The 21632-nt window shown below is 47.2% G+C and overlaps 1 protein-coding gene across 4 annotated transcripts in view; it reads right to left on the bottom strand.

The window, feature by feature from the left end:
• The window catches only part of PIAS3 (protein inhibitor of activated STAT 3), a 33897-nt gene extending 17102 nt beyond the window's left edge, over nucleotides 1-16795 (bottom strand). Inside the window, exons 1-4 of one of the 4 annotated variants that reach the window (XM_035098154.2) lie at nucleotides 13876-14511; nucleotides 12122-12184; nucleotides 3249-3714; nucleotides 737-821 (exon numbers count right to left, since the gene is read on the bottom strand). In XM_035098154.2, the coding sequence (XP_034954045.1) occupies nucleotides 737-821; nucleotides 3249-3714; nucleotides 12122-12184; nucleotides 13876-13899 (638 nt within the window). In that variant the 5' untranslated portion in view covers nucleotides 13900-14511. Of the gene's footprint in view, nucleotides 1-736; nucleotides 822-3248; nucleotides 3715-12121; nucleotides 12185-13875; nucleotides 14512-16540 lie in introns of those variants that run through there. The other 3 variants (XM_035098156.2, XM_035098157.2, XM_035098155.2) reach the window with 3 other exon arrangements.
• Nucleotides 16796-21632: the final 4837 nt, after the last annotated feature.

The raw sequence follows: 21632 nt of genomic DNA, 5'->3' as shown, positions 1-21632 counted from the left end.
GTTTGTGAATGCATACAGGTGAAAATTGATTTGAGGTGTGGACGTGTTAGTCAATGTGGAATTTGTGTGGGTTTTGAGTGAATGGAATTGTAAAGTTAACAAAGTCCTGCATTATGGTTTTTTCTTCATGTTTTATATACTGTATTTACTTTTGGTTTTTTCCCCTTTGTAAACCACTTTGTAGGCTTTTCTGGTGAAAAGGAGGATGCAATACTTGAAATAAACATCCTGGTTGTAGTATTGCTCTTATGTTGCTGGCTCGGTTCAGACACCGCACCACAGTTTGTATCAATCATAGTTTAGAACAAACAAGCCAAACCAGGGTTTACCAGCTGCTTATTTAATTTCATTTTCTGTCTGGCTGAGCACTCCTGTCTTGAGGCAAAGAACCGGTTGTCACTTTGGTTTGGCAATTCAGACGCTGCACAAAATAACGATACTTAGTGCTAATGCGTAACTAAAATTTCCTGGTGCTTAGTGCAAACCACGGTTTGCAGGCACACTTCAAACCAGCTTCCAATTCCAGTTTCTCCGGCAATCACAAACTGTGGTTGTTAACCTCAGACATCACACCAGTTAAGCATCCTTGACTGTGGTTTCATACGATGTCTGCACTCAGCCATTGCATTTGTGTTTGTGTTTGTGTTTGTGTGTGTGTGCGTGTGTGTGCGTGCGCGTGCGTGCGTGCGTGCTGAAAGAGCTACTAATCCTAAACAGAAAATAAAATAGCCCTTACCGAGAGGCAAGGATCTGCTGCACCTGCTGAGGAGTCAGGGCAAAGGTGAAGTGAGCCTCCTCAAACCTCTGGCTGTTCACAGACGCTGCAAAGAGAAAAAGGCCAAAGGCTAAGCAGTGATCAGACAAGGCTGCATTGGAAGCCCACAGGGAAGGCCAAACCAAGCGTTCTGCTATGCACAAAGGAATCCTGAAAGGAAGCAGAGGGAAGGGGATGGGGGGGGGAGCTCAGCAGGTTCCCTGGATCACCCATTTGCCCTCTCCATCATAGGTGGAATGGAAATGGGCTCCACATGCTTATCCCTGGCTCCTTAATGTCTAGCTCCTTAATGTGGGGAAAATGCAGCTCTCTGGATATCCTTGGACTCCAACTCCCATCGCTCAGCCCTAGCAGTCAGCATGGCCAATGGTCAGGGATTATTAATGCTATTATTACACTTAATTTATTAATTGCCTTCTAAACTGCCATCTCAACTAGGTTTGCACATAAGGTAATTTAAAAAACAGTTCAAAACACAAGCACAGCTAAATACATTGCAGCAACAGTATTGCATGGAGGTAGAGAGGAAACTGGTGCACTACCAGTTGGGAGGGAAGGAATGATTCAGTGTGGGACCATGTGGTCTGCATGCGGAAGGACCCAATCCATGGCATCAGAAGTTAAAAAACGGATCAATGTGCAGCAGGTGACGGTGAAGACCCACCCAAATCCAAAGCCGCTGACTGGCCGCCTGATCTGGCTGAAGGCACCTTCCTATGCACCCCAATATATAGATATTTTGGACTACAACTCCCATCAGCCCCAGAAACTATGACCAGTCCCAAATGGAGGGCCCTACGTTGGGGAAGTCTGGCCTGCACAATTCAGGTTCGTGCGCACAGCAAAGAAAACAACAACAACCATCACACAAAATAGTCAGGGAAGGCAGAAGGCATCGTGCAACTTGCACAATTGACACAGATAATGGAATTTCATTTTCTTTCAGCACAGAATGCATAGTGCCTGGTGTATGTGAGACTGGAATCTCTGTGTCTTCGTACTGACTCTCTCTCCTACCATTACAGGGTGAGACGCAGGCAGCTCTCCCCCTCAGCGGAAAAATCTGAAAAATGCTAGCCCCGGGATAAAGACATTCCCGGGCCCTGCAGGTGAAGCCAAGGCAAGAACTATCAGTTAAACATTCCTGCAGTACTTCATGGCCTCAGGAATGAGAACAAGGACCCTTTACCCTTACACAGTCTCACTCTGGTTACGTATACCGCAAAACACATGCCACTCTGTATTATTATTATTATAATCTGTCAATTTTTCAAGTGCCATAAGACACATATAATTACTTTTGGCCTTGACAATCAAACCAAAACTTGCAAGGATTTGGCAATGCTCTCCCTATACCATCTCGTTCCATCTCCTTGGACACATACACAGCACTAATGCTTTGTTAAATTCTCAGAAGAGTGTTTATTTTTTGGAATCTTGGGACTCAACAAAAATTGTCTCATTGAGAAGCTTCTTAATCTGTCCCCTGGTTTCAGTGACTCATTTTCTACAGCACAATGAACCATGGCTTGCCCTAACCATCATTTAGCACCCTACCCACAACAGACAAAAGGCAATCCCGGGTGTAGAGCTGCTCGCCTCTTTCCATTTTCTTCCTCTTCTTCTATTGATTATTGGACTGATTAAATAATTTAACCAGAACACAAACTCTGCTGCACAAACTGTACCCGCTCCATCCTGTAACATATGGTTGTATTAAAGCCTTCCTTAGACTGACATCGACTTTTGGACTCTCTCTGTTTATACAAACCTTCCAAATATTATTGAGATCTGAACTATGCTTTCAGGATGGGAGGGGGGGGAGAAGGGGAGGATGTTTTGTTTGTCATTTTTCTCTTTTCAATATGTAACTCAAATTAGCCAGTCTATTTTTTATTTTCTATCCCTTCACCATTCAACTTTGTAAGTTTACCTCACTGTCTATGGCATAAAAGAACTCACAGGGTCAAGCAAGAGCATTACTAAGATTTAGGAACATAGGGAGCTGCCTTATTCTGAGCCAGGCCACTGGTCCATCTAGCTCAGTACTGCTTACACTGACTGGCAGCAGCAGTGGCTCTCCAGGGTTTCTACACAGGGGACATGCTATCTGAAGACACCAGCAGGGATTGAACCTGAGACCTTCTGCAGGCAAAGCAGCCGCTCTATTGCTGAGCCTTGACCCTTCCCTTCCATTTGTCATCAGGCCAAACCACAGCTAGCCACAAACCCAGGTTTGCAAACACACTTCAAGCCAAGGCTTGCTGGCCAATTGCAAATCATGATGTGTCAATTCAGACATAATGGCTTCATCTTGTGGCATCTTATTTCCCCTGGCTGGCGCCAATGTTTTTGGCAGACAGTGTTTGCAAGCTTCTGGGTTCCACAGCACTCTTCTTCCCTAGCTATTTCAAGTTCTAGAGTTCAGTAGGGAGGAAAGGGCAAAAAGGAAGAAACAGCTTGGAGGACTTACCCAACGTGGTGGGCTTGATGAGCTCGTCGTATACATCGTAGAAGGGCAATCGCCGCATTTTCACGTCCGGGTGAACCGGGTGGATGGGGGGAGACAGGTGTGGGACGTCCGCCTCATGCTTGGGTCCCAACATAGGCACCGGGGGCAACATGCCAACTGGCACCCCAGAGGTCACTGACCCGTTGTCATAGGGCAAGTGGCACATGGTGCCCTGGGTCAGCGTCGTCGTGGAGGGCAGCTGTCCCGCCTGGAGGTGCAGCATGGATAAGTCCGAGGGGGTGAGGATCTTCCGGGGGAACCGCCGCCGGTACAGCTCCTTGATTTTCATCTGAACGGCCGGGCTGCAGCCAGACTTCAGCAGCTGCAGGGCCTTGGTGAGCAGCTCATGCTTCCTCCCGCTCTTGTTCCTGCCTGCGAAGCCCAGAAGCACCTGCAGCTCCGACACTCTAAAGCTCATAACCATGTGCTGGAAGGGGGTAGAGAGAGGAACAGAATATTTAGAGAAGCATGTAGATTTTGAGATGGCGCTCCCTGAACCCCAGATTTTAGTGCTAGCAGTCTCTGGCATTAAAACATCTGATATTGTACACATCTGGTACCCAACTCAGAATGAAGCACCTATCCCCAGCCCCTGATTCCATCTACACAAGAACCAAACTGACTCTGCAGGATTTCCAGTTGTGAGGGTGGAAGACGGGTGGGTGGGTGGGGTACTCCTAGACAAAAGGAGGGGAGGGGGGGTGCTGCTTAGGGCACAGAGTTTGGGCTAGAGAACCATAAGCCTGGGGAGGAGGAAGAAAAATTCAGGTTCACCTCACTCCATATGATCAAGAAAGAAATGGGAGGGGAATTGGTTTTTTTAATGGAGAAAATGGTGGAAGAAAAGCATTTAAGAACATAAGGAGGGCCTGCTGGATCAGGCCAAGGGTGACCTATCTAGTCCGGCATCCTGTCCTCGCAGTGGCAAACCAGATGCCCCAATGGGAAAACTGCAAGCAGGATTCAAAAACAAAAGAGCACGCCCCCCTCCTGTGGCTTGCAGCAACTTGTATTCAGAAGCATGTCTGCCTCCAACCATGGAGGCAGAGCATAGCCATCATGCCTAGCACCCATCGATAGCCCTCTCGTCCATGAAATTGTTAATGGAATTAATAATAAAGAATTTGTCCAATCCTTCTCTTTCAGACCTGCAAGTAAAGTACTTTATAAAGCAGAGTTTTAAAAATACTAGTTACACAGCTAATTCATAGCCCAGTCAGATACAAGATTCAAAAGCAGTAATATCAGCAACAGCAGTGCTGATGTACAGAACTTGATTGGATGGCCAAGCAAGCAAGAATTCTAGGATCTGGTGCTGGAAAAACGCTTTCAGGTGTTGCCAAACGCAGATCATCTTCAGGTGCTTCATAAATGTGTGCAGCTTAAAAGGTAAGGCGTTTCAACCTTCTGGACCTGGGCCCTTAGTTCATGAAGTCACCTGCAGGAGCCCGAAACATCCCCCCCCCCTCTCATTTTCCCAAATGGCAAAAAGCTCTTATCACTAGCTCCTAGATACATTTGTAGTTGCTATTTCAATAAAACTAAGAAATGTATACTTTTAAAAATTGCATAGCTTTATCTTAAAAATAAAAAAGTCAGTGTATAAATTGTGTGAAATAAATAAATAAATACACAATACAACTGTGAGCACTAAGATATACATTAAATACACACACACACACTCTTCAAATTCTCAAACTAGCAAAATAAGTTTAGGGTTAATGAGAAAGCATGAACGAATTCCTATGCCCCACAAATAACCCAGAGATGCATTTTAAATAAAAGGACACATTCTACTCATGTAAAAACACGCTGATTCCCAGACTGTCTGCAGACTGGATTTAGAAGGCGATTAGGCCAGATCCGGCCCCCGAGCCTGTTTGCCTACCCATGGGCTAAACCAGGGGTCAGCAATATTTTTCAGCTGTGGGCCGGTCCACCATCCCTCAGACCATGTGGTGGGCTGGACTATATTTTGAAAAAATAATAATGAATTCCTATGGCCCACAAATAAGCCAAGTTGCATTTTAAATAAAAGCACACATTCTACTCGTGTAAAAACACCAGGCAGGCCCCACAAATAACCCAGAGATGCATCTATATATATAAAAATATAAAAGGTGCATGTAGGTGACACAGCACCTTTCTCAGAAACCGCTTGACCAATTCTGTTCAAATTTGGACACAACGTTCCGTTCCACTGTGCGGAGGTTTCTATACAGGTTGCATAGGCAGATGTCACACCTGGGCCACGGAGACCCCCCCAAACCCCATGTTCTAGAACGCACAAATCATACAAAATTGCATGCTGGGAGTACAGGAGAGATTGCAACACAGCACCCCCTAGCGACGGCTACACTGGTACTGCACCTAGGAAAGCTTCCCTCACCACAGTATCTCGGCTTGGCTTTGCAGACAAGGCCGAGTGGAGGTGGGGGGGCTTGCCTGGGTGGGGGATGGGGGAGGGACCGGGATAGGTCATGGGTTGGGACAGGGTGTGGGGAGACACAGGGATGTGCTTGTGTGAGTCTGAAGGGGGACTCTGAGGCTCCATTTAACCAACTGAGCCACAGCAATGCATGGCAGGGCCAGCTAGCTTTAAATAAAAGGACACATTCTTCTCATGTAAAAACACGTTGATTCCCGGACCGTCCGCGGACCGGATTGAGAAGGCTAATGGACAGCATCCGGCCCACGGGCCTTAGGTTGCCTACCCCTGGGCTAAACCACCCCAAAGAATTGAGGGGGAGCAGGACATAATCTACATTCAAGAGGCATTAGGTCATACTGTACTTGGAAACCTAAGAGTGGGGGGCAGGTTAGCCATTAATGTCTCCCAAGATCTGGATCATGCCAAGGTGGTCTCCTGAGCTCGGTGGCAGAGCACCTGCTTTGGGAATTCCTTTCAAATCCAGCTCAAAGGATCAGGTAGCCCATTAACTCTGTAGAAAGTACCAGCTTTGCATGCAGAAAAGGTCTACCAAAATTATCAAGGAGATGGAGTGACTCCCCTATGAGGAAAGGGACTTTACTTCCTCTCTACAGAAGCAAACACCTTTCCTCTCATTTCAAGATGGTAAAATGTGGGCTGGGGCAATACCACGGTTAGGCAACTCAACACCTGGTTGAGTGCTCATTATTGGCTCTATGTCAGCCTTCTCCAACATGCTGTTCTTCAGATGTTTTGGACTACAACTCCCATCCGCCCCAGCCAGCACTACAGCTGGGTGGAAAGCAGGAAGTGGAAGGGCGCTAACAGGTGTGCAAGCAAGGGGTAAGGGGAATGGAAGCTTGCAGCATGTCCCAATAGCTGGTTCGAAAGATCACCTGAATTTAGACAGCCTTTAAATTGGTTTCTAGTCATCACTGACCAGCAATATCAAAGAGAGAAAACTGACCAGTGACACATGTGAGGTTTGGAGGGAGAGGAGGTAGAGAGTCTTTCTTCCAAGGGTACTCACCTCCCACCACCTCACCAAATTTCACATTTACCAGCCACATTTCCTCACCTCAAACCTCCCTGCTCAAAACTCAAGAATAACCTATTCAGAATACAAGGCAGGATAACTCTGGTCCAGCAGATAAAGAACTGCTTTGGGGCCTAAGAGAAGATGAGTTGGGAGTCTCACCTCTATTGAGTGTGCAATCCCAGGAGGATGAGAACCACCACCTAACTCACAAGGCTATTCTGAGGATGAATGTCATAATTATTTAAAACACTAAAAGTTTGTAACATGGGAGGAGCTACTCAGAGATGGCACCACAAATTATAGGACATCCTGATGCTTACAGAGCATCAACCCAGGGGTTTTCCAAGATAAAATCCTTTCCCTTTAATCCTCAACAGCCTTCTAAATTTGGGATTCTCAGGGTTGTTTGGTTTGTAAATGGGGCAGAGGGCTGCTCATTCCTGTTTTTATGCTATTTATCTGGTTCAGTCTGCTTTTAAGGTCTTGTTTGCTGCTTTTTTTGTTGGTTTCTTGTTCAGCAGAAAATAAATGGAGAAATGTTATGAATGCAAAGAACAAAACAGTCTATATAGGTTCATGGAGATATGGGGACAACACGTGGCTTTCAATCTGCTTCTCAGATTTTCAGTGGGAGCTCTTGCCAGTGCAACAGACACAGAGAAGGTTGTCTTGAAGCCAAGAGCCTCTCTGGTTTCCAGCATGCAGCATCAAGAAGGCACTCTTACTCTCAAGAACTACAGGGATCTCTCACTAAGCTCTCGTGGGCATTTTGTTTTTGCTTCTGCAGCCCAGAGGATGGGCCACAGCAAAATGGTAGGGTGTCCCTCTGGCTGCCAGTTGCTGGGAATCACAAGCGGGGCTCAAGTCCTGCTTTCAGGCTTTCTATAATGGGCACCTGGTTGGCCACTCTGAGAACAGGATGCTGCAGTAGACAGGCCATTAGCTTGACCCAGAATGCTCTTCTTATGATAAACTTTGCACACAGGAGATCCCATGTTCAATTCCCAGCATTTCCAGATGGGGTTAGGAAAGACTCCTTTTTGAAAACCCTGGAGATCAACTTCCATCAGCCTCAACCAGGATGGCCAATGGACAGAATGATGGGTGTACTAACCCAACAACAACTGGAGGGTCAGTCTCCCTGGTCTTTGGGAGGGCCCTACTGGGCCAGACCGACCCATCTTCTGTAAAAAGATGTTTCCCATGTTTTAAGTCAAAATATCTGTGCAGCACCTGAGTTAAGCCCTGCAGATCCACAACTGCTCTGTGCAAAGATGGAACATTGCTAAATAATTTTGTATCATGACAATATTTTTCATTAATAAAAGAGGAAAAGCAGGAAAAGGGGGGCTGCAGATTTTAGTGCCCACCCAAGATCTAAATTCCCCCTTTGTTCCCCCTGTACCTGACAAAGCATTTCAAGTTCTTGGGAGTCCTATATATGTATAGTTATACATACAGTGAGAAATTGCCTAGTCTCTGCTATACATTCTAATTGCCAAATCTCCCTTTGCTTGCCTCAGAGTCTGGGGGAATCTTTTATTTTATTTTTAGCTGCCAAATATGCAAAATTATCAGAGCTGGTCCTAAGTATACAACCACTGAAAACAAACCCTTCATTTCTCTTTCCAAAGGAGCCCCTTCCTGGACACTGCAGCCCACCCACCCCCCACCCGCCACAGACAGACAGACAGACAGACCTCCAAGGTGGGGAAACCAAATCTTTCTTGGTCTCAGTCAAATAAATATGGAACAAACGAAACAAAGCAGAACAGGGGGAAAGGGTTGGTTGGGGGGGGGGAGAGACAAGAGGGGATTCAGTTTGCCGGGAGGGAGCCTTCAGACTTCAAAGAGGCGAGAGAAAAAAGGTTAAGAAAGCCATCAAGGCAGCCAGCTGGGCAAATGCTCCAGCTCCATGGGTGGGCTAAATCAGCCTTTGAAAATGCAACTCTGCACACACACACACACACCCAACCAACCCATGTGCTTAAAGCATTACTCTCCTCCAAGTGAAATGTCTTAGCTGAGGCCTTATTTGTAGAAGAAGGGGGGATTGGCAGAAAAAGGGCCTGGAAAATTCCATCCTTTAAATGGAGGAGTTGGGGGTGGCAATGCAAGGCCCACAGGCGGCTCCCCACTGCTTGCCAGATCCTGCTCTTCCTGTTTGAAAAAGCACAAAGCGGCAAAAAGTGGGAGGGGGAAGGGGAGAAGAAGGGAGTTTGTGTAGTTGTGCTATCTCCTTTGACCTGACCCACTGTATATGCCTGACACTCCCCACACCTCTTACATTTTTGCAGTTACAGGATTTCCTACTTCTGCCTACGTTTACTCAAAAGTATGCACTGCAGAGTTCAACAGGACTTAATCTCAAGGAAGCATGTGTGCATAATATTGCCGCCTAAACCTTATATGCACAAATTAGAGTTACTATTATTATTATTATTATTATTAATTAAAATTTATATACAGTAATACCTCGGGTTACGAACGCGATCCGTTCCGGATTGCAGTTCGCAACCAGAATAGTTCGTAACCAGAATGCGATGCGCAGCGCCATTTTGCGCATGCGCAAAGCGCGATTTTCGTGCTTTGCGCAGACCGCGCGCGGCGAAAACACTTCCGGGTTTGCGCAGTTCGTAACCCGAACTGTTCGCAAACCGAGGTGTTCGTAACCCGAGGTACGACTGTACTGCCCTTCATCCGTAGATCTCAGGGCAGCTCACAACATAAAGGTAACCCAGGGATATTAACATTGTGCAGTAACTTAACTATACAGCGAGTCCTTAATGAGAGCCTGGTCTTTAGCTTCTCTTTGCAGTGTTTTCACATTTTGCATTTGCCATGAGCGTGGGGGAAAATTCTCTAACATCCACCCACCCTTATTGCGCAGCAGGATTTGCAGAAAAACAACTTCTTCTGAGGAGTACCTGATCTCAGATAAACCCACAACATGAAATATGCATCCCACCTGTGGTGGGGAAACTTGAAAACTACAGAGATCCCAAAAACTAGAAAATGCAACAGGAGCCAGACAAGAAGAAGCCTTGGGATCCTGTCTGGTCTCCAAATAACTCACTTGGCAGTCACTGATCGTACTTCACTCAATGGCTAAAACTTAAAAGTTGGGAGCAGCCAGTTTGGCTCGGCTCACAAAAATGGCTTAGAAGAAGAACTGCACATTTTGCTTCATAACTTACTTTCAAGGAGAGCTATAGACTTACTTTATTCAAATACCAAAAACCCAAAACAAAAAACAGAAAATTCAGAATCTTGGGCCCCTGCTGGCTATGGGACCAGTATACCAGGAACTCCTCTGCCCACCTCTCCAGGTGTTAAAAGGAAAGTGTTCCAATTTAAATTCAGGAAAGGTGTGCTCTAGCTCTCAAATTTCAGCAAGTGACACCTTACATGTACAGAGGTGCTTCTTTCAGGGCTCTCCAGTTCAACCCTAACCCCAAAGAGATTCCGGCCATGAGGGGCAGGTATCCTGCACAATGCGCCTTGAATAGCTTGCTTGAGCCACCTGAAGCTATTTGGTATAAAGGTATCCTTTCAGTCACTGCTGGTGGGATTTGATCACCTGCTATTTAACCACAGTCAAACCTTCCACAGCCCTGAAGATGAAAAGGTGGCCTGTTGCTGCCAACTTGGCCTTTTAAAAAGCAACTTTTGTTCTTTTTGTCAGAGTTGCTGTCCCTGAGCTTCATTTCTTCTTTTGAAGCAAACTGCAACTGCAGGCTGACCTTGCTGTTCCAAGATAAAATGGAAAGAAAATGAACTATCCCGTGAACCCATTTAACATTTGAAAAAAAATCTCACCTAACATTGTACCCGGTAACTCTTTCTTTAACTAATTTTTTTCTTAGCCATGAGTATCAAACTTGCAGGTAGCTGAAGTTACCTTTCCCCCCTTTTCTTGTTCTAATCAAGCTAATGCTTTCAAATTCTTGACCATTAATTGAATCTTCCTTAACCAGTCCAATGCCCCAGAGTGTGGTCTGGATTGCCTGTCTGAGGGAGTGTGTTGCAAGGTAATGATTCTCTCTCGTTACACACTAAAGATTCTTTAGCCCTTTCCAAGGCTATGGCTCCTTGCAGTCTCTCAGCAGCATTCATACATTAGACCCAATTCCTAAAATATCTAGTTCTGGCTCTTCATGTCTCCCTTCAGTTCAAAGGCATTGTTTTATTTAAAACATTTCTTACCCAATGATACAACCATTTCAGAGCAGGTCACAACTATAATATTAATGTTCTCAACATCATTCTTTTCTGCAACAGGTGTGATGGATGTGGTCTGGTTCACACAAACAGCAAGGGGAAGATTGTACAGTACTAATCTGGGCTGTAGGTATGGGAATCACAAGACTGATCCACATAATTTCAAAACAGAACAAAACTCAGATTCTGTTCACTTAGAAAACTAACACAGCGAGGAGAAGAGTTGTAACCTAGCCATTTTGCTGCTGTAGTACAGAGATTTGATTTTGCATACAGGAACATTCTGTTGTGTGAACTCCCCCTCCCTTGCAAAGTGGTACATTGGATAAACTGTTTTAACCACCTTCTCTGTTAATGCAAATTAGACTTTTTTGGGCAAAGAAGCAGAGGGCATTATTCAAGGGCTGTGTGTGTGTGTGTGTGTGTGTGTGTGTGTGTGTGTGAGAGAGAGAGAGAGAGAGAGAGAGAGAGAGAGAGAGAGAGAAAGAACAAGCTTTTAAGTCTGTACATGTGCACAGCCTATCCGAAAAGCCACTAACACGTATTTGTAATAAATACTTCCAGAGACCTCCCTTACCACTAAACAATGTGTGGCCACACCTGGCCAAAAGCCCCACGCGAGGTATTCACCAGTCAAACCAGCTTGTCATTTTCTTGACAGAAGCTGTCCAGTCTGTCAGCATTCTACAGCTGTCATCTTCCCCCACCTCCCCAAGCAGTTAAAATATGGTAATTCCTTGACAACGCAGCCCCTTAAGCCAATGAGATATGTAAAAAGGATGAGAGATAAGCAAGCGATGATTATTAATATGCTTGGGTAGATAAGTTTAAAAATGAAGGATTTACAATCCTCTCCTGCAATTTCAAGACCTAGATTTCCCAGCAAGCTCAATATTGGGGGTTAGTAAAGATCTGAGAAACAATAAAGTTGTTTCATTAAAAATAAGATGGAAGGTAAGGAAAGACAAAAGCTGGAAAGTGTTAACAATTCTATGAATGTTTAAAGATGTCACCCTGACTACTCCCAGCCAAGGTGGGTAGAACCTCAAGATTTATCCCCAGGAAAAGCCAGATAGGAACCCATGCAGGGGATTTTAACACACCAAAGAGGACCCCAAATTGGTTTCAGAATTCGTTAGTTACCAGGGGCAACTGCATATTCCGGGGTCTGGCAGTGGGCAATGATGGCAGTGGGCACTTTGACTCCTAAAGATGAGAAAGAAAGAAAAAAACCATATATACAGGAGAGCGACCCCACACCTCATTCTCTAGCTATGGGATCATATCACGAAACAAACTGCACCACAAGGGAAATAGGAAGCTGCTTTTACCATACTTATTAACCACGTGTTGTGGCTGTATTTGAGATTATACTGAATCAAGCCATTGGTTCATTTACCTCAATATTCTCTACACTACTGGCAGCAGTGGCTTTCCAAGGTTTCAGACAAATGTGGTCTCTCCCATCCCTACCTGGAGATGCCAGCAGCATGGATCGGACCTGGGACTTCTGCATGCCAAGCAGACCACTGAGCCATGGTCCTTCCTCAATTATCTTATCCCTTCTGAAACCCCAGATCACACTCAATCCGTACACCCCTCCCCCTGCCCCACATCACAGCCCACCCTTCCACCTCTGGTTTTCATTGCACAAAACTACACATACCCAATGTCCCTTTGGGTCTTCTATCAGCTTCACATCACCCCAGGTGTTCTGCCCCCACCCCAATATTATTTGTCTCCCCCCTCCCTAATATCCTTTTTACGACACAGGTTTTCACAACTCCTCACCTCCCCAATTCATCCTGGGCCCACGTCTGATTTCCTTCTGCTCTCTCTGTACCCCAAACACCCCCATCTCCTTATAGCTTCTCTCTCACCAACATACCCCTCCCTCCACATTGCCACTGTACCCCATCTTCTGTTTTGCAGCCCCTCTTTCTCACACTAATACCCCTCCCTGGCAAATTCTCTTCTCACCCCTTCACCCCATCACTTTGAAGTCCAACCCCCCACTGTAGGAGTCATTTCTTGCCCCCTCCCAAGAACCCTCTTTGACCCCATGTTCTTACTCCCCCACCCTACCAAGGATTCTCACTCTGCATATATTCTTACTCTCCCAACATCAACCCTCCTCTTCCCCTGCACCCCCACAGCTACTCACACCCCACCCTCTTTTCACCCCTCTAACCTAACCTATACCCCATTGCCCCACCCCATTATTCCCTCCCCCTTTTACCCTGGACTTTACTGCACAGCTGCTTTCCACACCCACCTCTCTTCTCCCTCCCCCCCAACCTGCCAAAAACTGTACCCTCAGGTACACCCCCTTCCAGTCCTCCCCTCCTTTTCTACCACCCCCATTTGTTTCATGCAATAAAGCTCTCTCATATCCCTCCCCCACACACACACCTGGGAGGGGAGGGTGTCCCTCTTTCTACCCCCAATTATCCCAGGTACTTTCCCCATCCCTCTTGCCAATTGCAGCTCCCCGTTTTCTACCCCCCCTCCCATTTGTTTTGTATATTCAAGGCTCTCTCATATTCTTCACACACCCAAATAGCTAGGGAGGGGGTTTCCCTTCCCCCCCACAAAAAAACGCGCCCCAAGTATCCCCATTTTACCAACTACAGTCCCCGTCATCTTTACCCATTTGCTTTATGCAGCAGAGGCTCCCTCATCTTATTTGGGGGGTTCCTTCCTTATATCCCCCCAAAAAATGCACCCCAGGTTTCTCCTCCTCTCCTATAACCCTCCCCATTTTTCTACCCAATTGCTTTATGCAAAAAAAGCGCTCTTATTTTTTTGTTATAATTCTCCTCCTCCTCCTCCCCCCCACTTTCCTGGGGGGGCTCTCTCCTTCCCTTCCCCCCCCCCGCCCCGCTTCCTCTTCCTACCTTCAGCTCGGCCGCCTCCGCCATCTTGAGGCATCGTAGCCGCCGCGGCCGAAAGCGGAGGGGGCGGCCCAGGGAGCGGCGATAAACTCCGCCGCCGCCCGAGAGCCGCCCGGAGTGCCAGAGGGGCCAGGAGGAGGGAAGACAATAGAGGGTTGGAGAGCTGGATGAAGCCCCGCCCCCTTCCAGCTCCGCGCAGGGGCGGGGGTAGGTGAGAGGGGGCGGAGGAAGCGCCGTAGAGAACAGCGGGGAGGGCCTAAGGGAGCGGCACTAAATTCCGCTGCCCGCAGTCAGGCGCACCGTCCTCTTTTCAGCCGCTCTTTTTTTTGGGGGGGGACCCAAATTGTTTAGCTTTTGTTGGGGGGGATCCTCCCCTGAAAAGTAGTGATTTTACGCTTTTGGAGCTGTTTTTCCATCGCGTTGCCATAGATACGGGTTTTCCCTGACAAAATTTCCCTGACAAAATCTGTATGCCGCTTGGTTGTAAGGGGGCGGGGGAGCTCAAAGTGGTTTTCAGAAAGAATAAAACAATTTAAAACTGTCAGCTGAAAACAACTATTTCAAACATTCAAAAACAATGATGTTTGACGATCAAGTAAAAACCATGCCTAACCATGCTGATCTCTGATACAGCGGCCCTGAGGCTGTCACTTGATTGCAGCCCTAACCCACCCCCCCCACCCCATAATAATAAATGTTGTGACACCTTAGCAGATTTATTGCGGCAAAAGCCTGCTGTGTTTGATGCATGTAGTGGCGCCCACCATTTGGCAGAGATACGTCTGGGACTGGGAGGGTAAAGATTAATCAGGATAGGTAGCCAGCCTTGTAGCTGGAGGGTCTAGCGCAGGGGTCAGCAAACTTTTTAAGCAGGGGGCCGGTCCACTGTCCCTCAGACCTTGTGGGGGACCGGACTATATTTTGAAGGGGGGGGAATGAACGAATTCCTATGCCCCACAAATAACCCAGAGATGCATTTTAAATAAAAGCACACATCCTACTCATGTAAAAACACCAGGCAGGCCCCACCACAAATAATCCAGAGATGCATTTTAAATAAAAGGACACATTCTACTCATGTAAAAACACACTGATTCCCAGACCATCTGCAGGCTGGATTTAGAAGGCAATTGGGCCGGATCCAGCCCCTGGGCCTTAGTTTGCCTACACAAGGTCTAGCAGGTGGGGAGCAGGAGGAACAATCAGTACAGAGTAGTTGCAACCAAAATGTTATTATTGTTGTATTAGATTTATTTATATCCCACTTTTCCCCCAGTCTGGGATTCAAGGCGGCTTACACAGATAAAATATAACGAGCTAAAAGTATAGAAAAGACCATCACTAAAATGGAATTAAACACTAATAGAATTAAAATAGTATTATTATTTTTTGAAAAAAAATCAATTAAATGCAGGCAGTTAACAATAAAAGCATCACAGCAGCAGCCCTTTTTTCAAAATACAGGTTGCCCTGATGAAGGAGCAACCCTGGGCTCCTTTGTGTGGAAGGGCAGAATGTCAATTAAATAAAGATGTTTCTATGAAAATTATACAGAAATCCATGAGGTTGTGGGCTGCAAGTCAGCCCATGGACTTCATGCTCACTAACTGGAAGTTTCCTGCTTTCTTCAAGAGCAAATGGGTACAAGTCACCTATTTGTACAAAATCAGCTCAGGAACAATATGGGGAAAGGGTTAACACCTCCCCTGCTCCCCACTCATGCTATTTTCTTCATTAAACCCACCCACAAGCTTCTATAGAGGGAAACTCCGCTATCATAAATGCATAGCATTTTCAAACTTAACCAATCCATTAACAGATTAATTGGGTGAAAAGCAGGCAACTGAAATCTTCTGGATGGCCGATGGCCTTCCAACACAATCCAATATTCATGTTTACTGAAAGCAGATCCACTTAAAGCACACCCAAGGTATGCTTACAAGCACTGTGGTCCATGAAAGCTTATGATGTGATACAGAGCTCATGGCAGAGTCGTGATTTGAACCCAGGACTGTTTGGTTTGTTGCTCACCCTGCTAGCCTGTATGATGTGTGCTGTGCGACAAGGGCCTTCTCGGTGGCTGCTCCAGCTTTGGAACTCGCTCCCTAGAGAAGCCACAATAAGATTCAAAGCACTATCAACTGCACATTTATTCAAAATCCAGTCAAACCTATTCAGTTCAATTAATTCAACAAAACTGATGGTCGTGATCCAGTGAAACCAAAGCCCAGTAGTTATTTGTCTCCAGATCCCCATGCCTCTTAGCACATACACCCCTGGGTAATCACACTGCCCCCCACAGGGAAGCGCTAGCACCCACTTTGGGAACCACTGATTTAGGGGGGGCAGGGCAGGAACTGGTGCTGATGATACCTGCCGAGGTGCTGATCATAGAATCATAGAGTTGGAAGAGACCACAAGGGTCATTCAGTCCAACCCCCTGCCAAGCAGGAAACACCATCAAAGCATTCTTGACATATGCCTGTCAAGCCTCTGCTTAAAGACCTCCAAAGAAGGAGACTCCACCACACTCCTTGGTAGCAAATTCCACTGCCGAACAGCTCTTACTGTCAGGAAGTTGATGCCAGGCCTGATCTCAGACTACACACTTTGGTTGCCAGAAGTGTACGAAATCTCGACAAAGTGTGTCCCTGTGACTTTCACTTACCAAGTTATTTTTTAATAGAAGGTTGTGTTTTCCCTGCCGGCTGAGGAGTCCCAGCTGTCTTCAGAGAAGTCCAGAAACGCTTTGGTTTTCTCTGCAGTTCCTGCAAAGGAGCGCTATGCTCAAGGCTTTCTCGGTTGTGTGTGTTTTCCCCTTACTCTGCAGAAAAAGAAAGTATCAGACTCTCCCAAATCCAGAAACAGTTCAAAACCACTCCTCCCCGTCATCTGGGAGGTTTATCTTGGCAGTTGGAACCCGGAAACCCAAGTTAACAGACCCAGGCTGGTTAAAAAAATTTCATCACAGTTAAAAAGAACTTCTTTCTTTCTTTCTCTTTTCTGCCAATGCTGTGCTGCCCCCTGGAGCTCAGCACTCCACAGCGCCAAGCAGAACTGAATAAAAAAATTCCTTCCAGTAGCACCTTAGAGACCAACTAAGTTTGTCATTGGTATAATAATAATAATAATTTATTATTTATACCCCGCCCATCTGGCCGGGTTCCCCCAGCCACTCTGGGCGGCTTCCAACAAAACAGAAATTCTAAAATACAGAGATCCATCAAACATTAAAATACAGAAATCCATCAAACATTAAAAGCTTCCCTAAACAGGGCTGCCTTGAGATGCCTTCTAAAGGTCTGGTAATTGCATGCACACGAAAGCTCATACCAATGGCAAACTTAGTTGGTGGCGCGGTGGGTTAAACAACAGAGCCTAGGGCTTGCCAATCAGAAGGTCGGCGGTTCGAATCCCCGCGACGGGGTGAGTTCCCGTTGCTCAGTCCCAGCTCCTGCCCACCTAGCAGTTCGAAAGCACGTCAAAGTGCAAGTAGATAAATAGGTACCGCTACAGCGGGAAGGTAAACGGCGTTTCCGTGTGCTGCTCTGGTTCGCCAGAAGCGGCTTTGTCATGCTGGCCACATGACCTGGAAGCTGCACGCCAGCTCCCTCGGTCAATAACGCAAGATTAGCACCGCAACCACCCCAGAGTCGGTCACCACTGGACCTAATGGTCAGGGGTCCCTTTACCTTTTTAAGGTGCTACTGGAAGAAATTTTTTTATTTTGTTTCGAACAGGGCAGACCAACACGGCTACCTACCTGTAAGCAGAACTGAGCCATCCCACTCATTTATATGGCTCATATTTATCAGTGGTTTTCAAAGTGGTTCCCACCCCCCCTGGGGGGCGGTGGGATTACCCAGGTGGGTGCTAAGAGGCAAGGGAGATGGCAGGGGGGCACTGGAGGTGTAAATGACTGGATCAAGTTCATCAAGCAATGTGCAAGATTTGCATTTTTCTAATACTCGCTTATCACCTTTGCAATTTATTATTTAATGTGAAGTGTTTAGGCACACGCCTGAAACAAGCATAATGTGTGAAGGGCCCCTTCAGCACACAGAGTGAGTGTCTTAAGAATGTAGATTGGCAAGTGAGTTGCTCTGTAAAACAAGGGTCTATTGCCACTCGCAGCAGTTGCAAAGCCTTCTCCGCAATTTCAGAGTTGGCAACATTTCCTGGCGTGGCTTGGAACCACCCCACATCATGTCATTTTGCCCTGAAACACTTTGAGGAATTGTGGAAAGCGTCTGAGAGGGCCTCGCGCTCTTGAAACCCTCGTTTGGAAGTTTTAAAACAACAAAAACCACTGGACATCTCGTGTGATTAAAGGTAAGTAGCTCTCCCAACATCCCACAAAGGTTTCGGATGAAAATTTTGGAGGGACGCCAGCTTGCCCAAACTACCCTGAGAACGGGAGAAGAACTTAAAGAATATTCAGCGCAACACATTTTTTGAGTGCATAAATGCCCAGTTTGCAAATTCAGCCAGACAGACAAAACCCACCTGAAGTGTGAGTGGAAGGGGCAACATCGAGATGTTGGCTGAAAGCAATATTATTTATTGTGATCGTTCACCAACAGGACCTGGGCTGGGTCATAGCAATTTTAAATTCAAAATTCAGAACAGTTAAAACAGATTGCAGTTGCAGGAATAGGGTGGGCTCTGAAAACAAACATCTCCAACAACAAAGGCCAGACACAGGCATAGGCAAACTCAACCCTCCAGATGTTTTGGGACTACAACTCCCATCATCCCTAGCTAACAGGACCAGTGGTCAAGGATGATGGGAGTTGTAGTCCCAAAACATCTGGAGGGCCGAGTTTGCCTATGCCTGGGCCAGAGTAAAGAGGTGTCTCTTCAGGATTTGCTAAAAGCTGTATAGTGAAGAAGCCAGGCACAACTCAACAGGGAAGGACTTCCACCTGGGCCACCATCACCCAGTATTTCTGAGGGTGGTGGAACAACCAAGAAACGCCCCCCCCCTGCTGATCTCAGAGGATCTGTGGGGAAGGAGGCAGTCTTTCAGGTATTTAGAGCTCGAGTCATTTAGGGCAGTGTTTCCCAACCTTGTGCCTCCAGATGTTTTCGGACTACAACTCCCATCATCCCTAGCTAGCAAGACCAGTGGTCAGGAATGATGGGAATTGTAGTCCGAAAACAGCTGGAGGCACAAGGTTGGGAAACACTGATTTAGGGCTTTAAGCACCCATGTGAGCTCCTTGAACTGGGAACCAGTGAAGCTATTTTAAAAGTAGGGTTTAAAAGCAGGGTTGTATGGGTTTCTAAACGGAACCCCATCCAGTCACCTGGCCACTGCATTTTGGACCCTTTCAAGTTTCCAAGTTGTCTTCAGGGGCAGCCCTACGTAGAGCATGTTGCAATAATCCTCTCTGCAAGTTTCCAGAGCGTGAAGTACGCATGTACTTTTGATCAAGCTTCACCTTTACCATCATCTCGTGGAGACACACCCAGCTTTTGCAAAGGAAGGTGCTCACTCACCTTATCTTCCCTGGGTAGTAAGTACATAAGGACCTAAGAAGAGGTTGCTGGATCAGGCCAATGTCCCATCTAGTCCAGCATCCTGTTCTCACAGTGGCCAACCAGTGGAATGCCTGTGGGGAACCTGAGCACAGGAGCTTTTTCCTTGCCTGTGGTCTCCAGCAACTGGTCTTGAGAAGCATTTACTGCCTCTACTATGAAATCAAATGGCTAGTAGCCATCAATAGCCCTCTCTTCTGTGAATCTCTTTAATCCTCTTTTAAAGCCATCCAAGTTGGTGGCCACGGTCACCCCTGTATCCTGTGGGAGGGAGTTCCATAGTTTCACTTTGTTCTGCATAGAGAAAAGCTTTCGTCTGTCCTGGATCTTCCAACATCGTGGGCCATAGTGCCCTGTGACCATAAGCATCTCCTTTCACTACGCCTTCTCTCCAGTCTCTGGTGAAACGGCCACAGTCAGAGGAACAGCTTTGTGTTAGTTCCTGTCAGGAGTATGGGCAGGAGTCAGGCTCTGGGGCCTGTAGTGCTTTGCAGGACTGGGGCCTGCCTCAGCTTGTGCTGGAGAAGCAAGGAGTGGCCACACAGGTGAAGACCTCAGCTTGTGCTGGAGAGGCAAAGAGTGGTCACTCAGTTGAGGCCACTTGATACCTCACTGCACCTGGTGGCAGGAGCTGGGAGGGATAAAAGCTCAGCATTTCCCTTCAGCTCTTTGCCACAGCAACGCTATCCCTGCCTGGTTGCCTCTGGCCTCTTGCTCCTTGGACCCTTGCCTTGCCGACGCCTTGATTCTTGATCCTTGGACCCTTGCCTTGCCGATGCCTTGCTCCTTGACCTTTGGACCCTTGCATCGCCGATGCCTTGCTCCTTGGACCCTCGCCTTGACGATGCCTTGATCCTCGACCCCTGGAGCTTTGCCTTGCTGACGCCTTGCTCCTCGACTCCCTGACCTTCGCCTCTGCCTTGCTCCTTGACCCTGCGACTGCCTGCTGCTGGACCCTCAGCCCTGCACCTGTTCCTGCTTCTACATCACCATCTTGCCTCTGGTCCTGACGCCCTCAGTCAGGGCTTCAACCGCCCGCCGACCGGACTGTGACAGTTCCTCCCACAGCCCAGGGAAGGCATTTCCAGCGTCCCTTTCAAGGAAACCAAGCAAACAAGGAAGTTGGCAAGGCTTTCCACCAACCGTGTCGGTTTCATCGGGCAAATTCAGAACGGATAAAAGCAGAAGGCAGAGATCAATTCAGCACATGCACATCTAATAATTTCATTTGCGGTTTGTTCTGTTGATGTGAAGGGGGGGGCGGGCGGCGCGAGAGCAATGCCGGGGGTGGAATCCCCACTCCAGGGTAATTGGAAACTTTGCTCAGCTCTTTGGCAGACATTGTCTACACCAGGCACCCCCAAACTGCGGCCCTCCAGATGTTTTTTAGCCTACAACTCCCATGATCCCTAGCTAACGGGACCAGTGGTCGGGGAAGATGGGAACTGTAGTCCAAAACATCTGGAGGGCCGAAGTTTGGGGATGCCTGGTCTACATCCTGGAGGCGGCAAAGCTTCCAGTTGCTGGAAACCACAGAAGAGGAGAAGGCTCCTGTGCTCAGGTGTTGCTTGTGGATTTCCCATTGGGGCATTTGGGTGGCCACTATGAGAACAGGAGGTTGGGCTAGATGGGCCAGTGGCCTGATCCTTCTTAAGCTCCTCCTTAAGACAGAGCTGGCCTGCCCCTAAGTTGATATGGAGTGCCCGTCTCAGGTATCAGAACCCCACCACTTCTTCTGCCGCCAAGGTGGGGTTCTGGTATGCAGTCTTGCTGTTCATCTTCTTCATCCCAGGCAGAGAAGCCGCTTGGCAATACTTAGAGGAGTGCCCTGGCTGCTGTCGAGTTTGGTGAGAGCTGGGGCCTGGGGGCGACGGAAGTGGTGGTAATGCAATGGTTGGCAGAAGACAGTGGCAAGCCCCATGTCGCCTCAGGTGGCAAAATGAGACGGGCCACCCCTGTCTTAAGGATTAGGTACTTTGAGCCAGGGAGGGTGCAGCAATTCTGTATTCCGTACACAGCACCTACAGTACACAGCACCTACAGCTGGGTATGTTTAGCCTGGAGAAGAGAAGGTTAAGGGGTGATATGATAGCCATGTTCAAATATATAAAAGGATGTCATATAGAGGAGGGAGAAAGGTTGTTTTCTGCTGCTCCAGAGAAGCGGACACGGAGCAATGGATTCAAACTACAAGAAAGAAGATTCCACCTAAACATTAG

The sequence above is a fragment of the Zootoca vivipara genome, chromosome 17, assembly GCF_963506605.1.
Source record: "Zootoca vivipara chromosome 17, rZooViv1.1, whole genome shotgun sequence".
Taxonomy (NCBI): Eukaryota; Metazoa; Chordata; class Lepidosauria; order Squamata; family Lacertidae; genus Zootoca; species Zootoca vivipara.
This window is presented reverse-complemented; position numbering and strand designations above follow the sequence as displayed.